General features: G+C 59.3%; 1 protein-coding gene across 1 annotated transcript; it reads right to left on the bottom strand.

Moving 5' to 3' along the window:
• Window positions 1–833: 833 nt before the first annotated feature.
• On the bottom strand, window positions 834–4,524 carry LOC103805374 (active breakpoint cluster region-related protein-like). The gene is made up of 7 exons (XM_009078020.1): window positions 4,435–4,524; window positions 4,225–4,334; window positions 3,814–3,953; window positions 3,182–3,316; window positions 2,820–2,925; window positions 1,288–1,435; window positions 834–1,113 (listed from the first exon to the last, which is right to left on the bottom strand). Exons 1-7 carry the CDS (start codon window positions 4,522–4,524, stop codon window positions 1,024–1,026), a joined length of 819 nt encoding a protein of 272 aa, XP_009076268.1. The 3' UTR covers window positions 834–1,023.
• Window positions 4,525–8,312: the final 3,788 nt, after the last annotated feature.

Genomic DNA, 8,312 nt, shown 5'->3' with positions numbered 1-8,312 from the left:
GGTGCCCTGGCAGGCTCTGCCACAGGGTGCATGCAATGCTCAGGGCAGTGCTGGGCTGGCAGGGGCATGACTGCCTCACTGCAGCAGAGATATGGGTGTACAGAAATGGCAGGGACCCTGTTCCCTGCCAGATTTCCAAACTGGGAAAACTTGGGATCCTCATGGGCCCCTATCAGTGCCAGAGCAGAGACTCGGGGTCAGCCCATGGCAGAGGAAGCAGACCTGCCTGGCTGGCCATCCCTCCAGCCTGCCGTGGATCGAGACCAGCACAGCACCTCTCGCTCCAGCCTTGTGTGAGGGGTTATCCCAAAACGCTACCTGGAGGCGAGATCCAGCGAGGGACGTAACCGCCATGCTACACGCACACAGGCAAAGCACAGGATTGGGGCTGTGGAGGGAACTGGCCTGAAAACACCCAGAAGAGACGTGGTGAGGAGGAAGCAGCACCTCTGTCTCCTCTGCTCTCGTGGTCGCAGGTTTGCTCAGGCCGGAGCAGGATCCAGGCACAGGGTCCAACGTTTGCGCAGGCAGCAAGCCAAAGCAGAGCTGGTCATCACTGTCACTGGGGAGGGAAGCCCACGAGCTCCCAGCCATGAGTGAGCAGGTGCTGCACATGCAGGCATGGGGCAGGGGAGCTGGGCAGCAAACAGGCACTCGTGGGATGCTGCAGGCTTCGGGCTGGGCGAGACGAGGGCGCCTGGGAGGAGTGAGCAGGAGGGAAGGAGTCCAGGAGAAAACTAGCCAAGGGGGAAGCCTGTGTCCACAGCCCTTGTCAGTCACTACCTCTTCCGTTGAACAAATATACATAAAAACAATTCTTGAACACAAGAAGGGACATAAGACACGACTACTTTACAGAGAGACGTGGCGCCTGGCGGGACCGGGCCGCTCGACACGATCGTACGGGAGCTGCAGGCGGCACCATCCTGGGTCCAGGCTGCTCTCCCTGGGGGGCTGCAGGCCAGTCCGTGTCCCCCAGCAGGGAGCTGGGAGTGTTTGCAGCTGGTGCCTTCTCCCTGCAGGCTACACGTCCGTGGAGAAGTAAAGTGTGTTGCGTTTCAGCTCGGTGAAGGAGATGGGAGGATGCTGCAGGTAGTAGAGAAGGACCTGGACCTATAGAAGGCAAGCGGGGGGTGTTAGGGCAGGAAGGGGAAGAGCTGTCCTCCTCCCAGCTTGTCACTGTGCAGCAGAGTGACAAATCTACCCAGACAGGCAGGTGAACCCCTCCATTCCCCATCCAGGGTACTGCTGCAGGTTGCAGCCCCACACTGCCAGTGTGGCTCTTACCTGGGCCATCACATCGTGGGACCAGATGTCGGAGGCCAAGGTGAGGTGTGCCTTGGTCTCCACCTCTGAGGGTCTCAGCAGTGTTGGCCCAAAGACCGTGGCCAGGTTGTGGAGTGACATTTTGTTGATAGGTTCCTTTTCAGCCACCCTGCAGGGTATGAGGAGAGAGGGAGTGTCAGCCCCTAATGCTGACCAGGGCAGCCATGGGGTGATGTGGGGGGTGAGAGCTGGTCTCCTTCCTGCCAGCCCCAGCAGAACACCTCCAGTTTGCCACTGCCCTTCCCAGCCCTCAGAAAACCCAGGTGCAGGGCAGGGAGCTCTGCCCCCTTCACGGCCTCCGCTGCAGCCGCGGGGCCTGGCTGGGAGCCTCGGGTGTGATGTGGCAGCACAACCAAACCCTCACTTGCTTATGTGCTGTGGGGCCTCCACCCTTCCCCAGCCCAGCAGGGTACAGGGAGCTCTGCACCAGCCTGTGCCCCCTGCACCCACTCCCCTCAAGGCTCCCTGCCCCGACAACCCTGTGGGACTCCTGCCAGCATCAAGGGAATGAGGGCCACAACATTGCCATGTTAGGAGGCAGCTGTGCTCCCCGGCACAGGCTGCTTGCTTGAGCCCCAGCCAGGGGAGCAGATGTGGGAACTGGCTGTGCCCGGTTCTCAGGATGGAAATGGATTTTTCCTTCCCCATCCCCCAGCATCAATCACTTTTTCTGTTTGGTTTTAGCCAAACCAAAGGGGAAAAAAATGCTTCATGATGCAAGTAACATAAGCCATGAGCCCCAGTTTCAAGCTCATGGCCAGGTCTGGCCAGGATCTGCATGCTGTTCCACTGCCCTACCCATAGCCCCGTGCCCACCACGTTTTTCAGGCCCCCAGTGAACCCCAGAACTGTATGTCCCCAGGTTCAGATGAGCTTCATCTGGGCTAGGATTAAGCCTGTCAAACCACACACTGCTGCACTTGCCCTGGGATGGGCAACATGGGGTGTCACCTGCAGCTTTGGGACATGTCCACAAAGCTGACTCTCTCTCTGGGTCTTGGCCCCACACTGCAGACAGGTTACAGGTGTTATTGCACCTTGTTTTGCAAGGGCTACCGCTGAACTTGTGGGAAGGGACACAGCTCTGTTTTTCCTGCTAAGGGGGACACTGCACAGCTCCCAATTAATTCCCTGTCCTGCGCCAAGGCCAGCTGCTCCCCACAGAGCTCATCCAACCAGCTGCACACTGGCTGCAGCAGCCAAGAGTTGCATCTTGCCAGAGGACATGTGTTCCCTGCAGAGCTGACCTGCATCAGTGGCCAGCACTGCACAGGCCCCACTGGCACTGTGGCCAATGGCGCTGGGGCAGAACAGGTCCAAGAGCCCTCCAGCATCCTATGGGCCCGCAGAGAGGAGACATGGAAAGCCAACACTGACATCAGCCAAAGGGTCTGAAGAGGCTGCAGCCTGGCCAAGACCAAAGAGATGGGGCAGGTGGGACATACCTGGGGCTGCACCCTCCCACCTGCTCCAGATAGCCCCTGAACCATTACCTTTTCAAGTGCTCCAGCAGGAAGAGGAAGGTGATGAGGTTGGGGTCAGGCAGCGAGCGGAGAAGGTGCATCATGCAGTTCTCCTTGGCAGCAGGATCTGAGAGGGCTGGAGATGAGGGAGAGGGCTCAGGACATGGGTTGGTGCAGCAGGACCCACTGTGGCCAGATGCCTCCTGGTAGCCAGTGCATGAGCACTGGGGAGCAGCACCATTAGCCCTGAGCTGACCTGGAGCCAGCAAGGACAGCCAGGACCAAGTGGGTTGAGCTGGGAAGGACCCTTGGAAGTCTCCCATCCCAGAGCAGGCAAGGCCAAACAGAGCCACACTTGGCCACTGACCCCATCCCCATTCCCAAGTCCTTACCAATCCCCTCCATGAAGGCAGGGTAGAGTCTGTCAGTGAGGAGGGGCTCGGGCAGCTCACGGAAGTACAGCTTCAGCGTGCCAGCGATGGCATTGATGTCCATGTCACTCAGCATCACCAGGATGTCCTTGTTATCTGTCCAGAGAGCACCCACATGTGACGCCTCCTGCTCTCCTTCCCCTCTGGCTCTCAACCCCGAGTGTCACCCAGCTCCCTGGGCAGGCTGCCAGCTGGAGGGCAGGGATAGCACTGGATTTTCCCAGCCCCTTTAGCCAGGCTGAGGTTGGGAAAAGCCGAGCGATTCCCGCCTGGCTGGGCAACAGTACGCGGAACAATTTGCAAATCCATTTGCAACGTTTCCCTGACTCAGTGTCTCCCAGGGGCCAGCCAGGAGCAGCAGCAGCAGAGAGGCACCAAGCACAAACAAGGCTGGGATCTCTGGGCATTCGCTCTCCCAGTGACATGCTCCTCCTTGTCCCCAGCCCCTTCTTAGGCACAGTGGCACATTTTGCACACTTGCAGCACAACAACCAGACCCTGGGCTTGCAGGGCAAGGTCCAGGAGCTCTCAAGCCTATATATCTCCCCAGGGGAAGGTGATGCAAAGGGCAGGTGTTCCCCCAGGACACTCACTTGCATCAAAGACAGCTTTCAATGCCTGGATGTCAGTGGCGACGCCAGAGATCCTGTAGATGCCAACCTCTTCGATGCCTCTCTTCTCCACCTCCTCGATGCACTGGCGCACAATGTAAGGCACCTTGGAGCGCTCACGCCTGGCTCGGAAAGCAGATCCATGAGCAAAGATTCCCAGGGGACCCCATGGTGGTCAGCCCAGCCCTGCAAACCCTGGGCCAGGGGTAGGATGGACATGCTGGTTGGGAAGGATGGGGTTGACAAAGGGAAGGGGCAAATCCCCAGCAGAGAGCAAAGGTCAAGCTCTCCAGTGTTGATGGGAGCAAGAAGACAACATGGTGCAAGGATGGGGCAAGGTGATATGGCAACACCACACCCACAGGGACCAGAGCAGATCAGCCCCACACATACTTTGTCACAACACTGATTTTGACCCCGAAGACACCAGTCTGCTTTTTGGATGGGGTCCTCTTCAGGCTCATGTCCCTGCTTGTGAACTTCATGGAGAACTCCACCTTGATCTGTGGGAGACAGGGAGTGAGACCTGGCCAGCCAGAAGGCACAACACAGCGAGGGGCTGCAATCACCCCGAGGGGCTGTGGGTCCCCCAGCCCTGCTTACCCCGTTCATCTCAATCACATCCATGCTCCAGTTTTTCGTCTGCACGGTCTGTGGGTCCAGCTGTGAGGAGAGAAGGTGTGTGAGCTCCATGGGGACACAGCCCCATGCCAGACCTGCTGTCACCCCGGCCTGGTGGCTCCCAAAGCCCCTGATCCACAGATGGTGTAGGGCACATGCTCTTCCTGGGCAACATGCTGCTCATGACAGGAGGATGGAGAGGTTCCCCTCTGGGGTCTGGGGTCCCTCTGGCTGTGCCCTAAAGCCAGGACAGCTCAGCCTCCCTTTCCTGCCACCTCCCAGAGCCCCTGCGAGGCAGTGCTTTAACCCACACTCGAGCAGCAAGAAATTTCCAAGAAATTAGGACTATTTCTGGCGGCAGATTGATGAAACAGAACTAGGGCAGCGTTTTCCATGCAGAAAAACAACATCTCCCCATAGCCAAGGCTATTTATAACCCCTGGGAATGACAGGCTCTGCTATTTCTGGCTCTGGGGCTAGCAGGGGACTCGGTGATGCTGCCCCGGCACCCAGCTGCCGTGGTGAGGTGCTGGCATTCCCAAGGCCCCGGCACGTGCCGCGGTGGGTTCCGAGCCCCAGGGCTGGGCAGAGGCTGGTGCAAATGCCTTTTGGGGCTTTCTGGTCCCCAGCTGGTGATATTGATCCAGCCCCATCGATCCCTGTAATGCACAGGACGGGCAGCAGGGCAGAGCCCAGCACTAATGTTCCCTTGGGGAAGGGAATGGGATGTGGGAGCTGGTGGGGGCTCCCAAGGCTGGGGGCACACAGCTGCCAGGAGACACTCACGCCAAGCACGCAGGGTCACTCCGCAAGGACATGGGAGTTTCCTACAGCTGCTGGGTTGGGAGATGCTCTGGGCAAGTGTAAAGATGTCCAGAGCTGCTGCTCCAGCCATGGAGCTGCTGTTCCCCTGCCCGTGAAGTCACTGCATGTCGTTATACAGGGCACCCTGGGGTCCCTCATGTCCCTTCTTGCACACCAAGACCCCACAGTGCCAAGGACAGGCTCAAGCTGCCCTGGCTCTCATCACAGACCCAGCACAGCAGCATTGCCTCACACTCAGCCCTATGCCACAGTGAGCCTCAGCAGCTCCTCAGTGACCACAGTGCCATGGGAAACACAGTGGTCTCCAGCAAGGCAGAAATGCTGCTGTCTCCAGCATGGCCCAAGAATGGCTCATGACACAGAGCCCTCCCTGATGCTCCTGCTTGATGCACAGAAGAGCCCAGCGGGCGCCACACTGCTGTGTCCATGCCAGCTCTGTGGCTGCTGGGAACAGCAGAACGGGGAGTGGAAGGAGGAGAAGGAAGGCTGCAGCTGCCCTGGGCTCCCACGGGACCCTGCAGCAGGTCTGGACACCAGATCACGAGACTGCAGCCAGACCACTGCCAACCCCAGCCCTGCTGCTCCAGCTCCTCTGCTCCCCCCAGCGCTGGATACCCCACAACACTGCCATGCACCCACCGTGGTCAATGCCAACCCAATGCCACCTGTCCCAGGGACTTTCATCCCTTTTCCCCACACTTTCCCATCCCACTCATGGCAGTGGCAGCAAAGCCCTTCACTCCCCAGCTTGGTCAGGAGCTGTGGGCCTCCCTGCTCTGCTACGTGGTTTTAACTGTAACCACCACATACGCCTTCCCTATCCCTCCGGGTCCCTCTGGCTCCGATGGCCCTGGCAACTCACATCTGGAAGGGCTTTTAGCAGGGCTCTGGAGAAAGCTTTAATAAAAGCCAGGTTGGTTGCTGCCAGCACTACAGACCTTACCGCAAACATGCTGCCTCCTCACAGCCCTTTCCCCCTGGATGGGCAGAATCAATCCCCACCCAGCTCCCTGCAGCACCCAGCAAGGCCCAAATTTGGGCTAGTTCTGCTGGCACCACCAGCCTGAGCTCCCATGCAGCTGGGGCAGGTCCCTGTGCACCCCTGTGCTGTGGCCTGGCTCCAGTGCTCCTCTAACTTTCCCTGCTGGCACTCCCTGCAGCAGGCAGCTTGCCACGCTGCCCACTTCCCAGTGGAAGCAAAGCCATGGCCGATGCTGCGTCTCCAGGCGTGGGAGGATGGATGGGGAGCATCCACCCACAGAGCCAGAGGCAGTTCCTGCCCACACAGTGCTGGCAAACGCCCCATCTCAGCTACCACCACCATCTCCTTCTCCTCCAAAGGGAGCTGTCTTCCTCCAGCATGATGCAGAGACATCCCAGGTCAGTGGGGAACTGTTGGGCTGAGAGCCCTGGAGAACAGTCTTCGTGCCAACGCTGAGCAGAATGAGATGTCAGCTTCTCTTTGGCAGGTCAGCCACAGTGGTATCCATTCCCAGGACAGCATCTGCTATGGTGCCAGTCTCATCCATAGTGAGGTGAAACACCCACTGCTCCCAGCACAGGGATGTGGCATCATCCTGGTTTCCCAAATTATCCAAAGGTGTTTGCTTGTAGGACAAGGCCTCAGGTTGTAGAGGAACAGGTGCAGCATGGCAGGTGATGAACATCCCAGCAGCCCTGCAGCACTTTGTGTGTCCTGGGAAGGTTCTGGCAGCACGGGGACCCTCCAGTCCCACTAGCACTGACTCTCCCTTGCCAACCGTTTGTCTCGTGCATAGGGCAATTCTGGACTCCAGGTGACAAGGCCATATCCCGGGATTTTGTCCTCAAGACACCTCCAGGTCATGGTACTGTGGATACAGTTGCTATGTAGACAGTGGCAGCCAGGACAGATCCAGGCAGTGCCAGATTCCCAGAGCTCCCAGGTATGGAGCTGGGAGGGCTCCAAACCCTCACAGTGGCTCTGCCAAGCTGGGCATGTCCCTTGCTCACACCTCATGCCCATGAGGTCACCCAACTGTCAGCCTGGGGTGAAGCCATCAGGAGCAAACTGGTGACTCAGCTGTCGAGGTCGTCCCTGCCACAGCCCTGGGGAGCAGGATCCCGGAAAAGATGCTCCAGCCAGCGCTGCTTCCCATCAATTGAGGCACCCATTGACACCCAGCCTGGCCTCCCCTGGCTGCCAGAGCAGAACCTCCCACCAGACCTCCATGCCAGCACTCCCTTCCCAGGAAAGAGGAGCTGCTCAGTGCCATAGGGCAGAGTGGTCCCCACGGCAGCAAACACCGCCAGTAGCAAAGCACAGCCCTCCAAAAAGCAGCAATTCCCAGCCCTGTTTGAGAGCGACCCAAGAAGCAGCAGCACCATGGCACACACAGACCTGCCAGGGCCACATCCTGCCCTGCAGTCCCAGCGCTCCCGGGCAGCAGCCAGCAGGGAAGCCAACAGCCACAACGGGGATGTGTGGGGCTGAGGAATGAAACCCTCTCATGTTTTGACCCAGCAACAGCCAGCAGCAGCCGCTGGGCAGCCTCCCCACACAGCCCTGGCTGCCCCTTAATCCCCTCTGCGGGAGCAGCGGTACAGAATCGAGGTTAATGCCGCTGCGTCACAGGCAGCCCCGCTGCTGCCAAACCGAACCCCACGGGCACAGGCAGCTCTGCCCGAGGCCACAGCTGAGCCCAGAGCCAGCAGCTTCCCAGGGAGGGAAACCCCCAGAGCCCCCCATGAGATCACAGGGCTTTTAGGAGAGCCTGTGATGGTGCTGTCCTACTCCCCTGTCCCCTCTGCTACCTATTCCTGCCCTCCATCCTCCAACAAACACGGGCAGCACTGGCCGCGACCGAGCTGAAAGCTGGGGGGAGGCTGGACGGACCTGCTTGATTAGCAGTGGGGGCTGCTAATCAAGCAGGAGAGGATAGACAGATATTGGGTGCTGCAGCACCCCAGGAGCCTGGCCCCAGCTCACCCACAAGCATCACTGTCTCCTGGGCAAGCTCCAGGGCTGGGCAGGGGAGATCTCCCTGGCCTCCCTC

Source organism: Acanthisitta chloris, unplaced genomic scaffold, assembly GCF_000695815.1.
Source record: "Acanthisitta chloris isolate BGI_N310 unplaced genomic scaffold, ASM69581v1 scaffold20387, whole genome shotgun sequence".
NCBI classification, from domain to species: Eukaryota; Metazoa; Chordata; class Aves; order Passeriformes; family Acanthisittidae; genus Acanthisitta; species Acanthisitta chloris.
The sequence above is the reverse complement of the archived record's forward strand: the minus strand, read 5'-3'. Positions and strand labels throughout refer to the sequence as shown.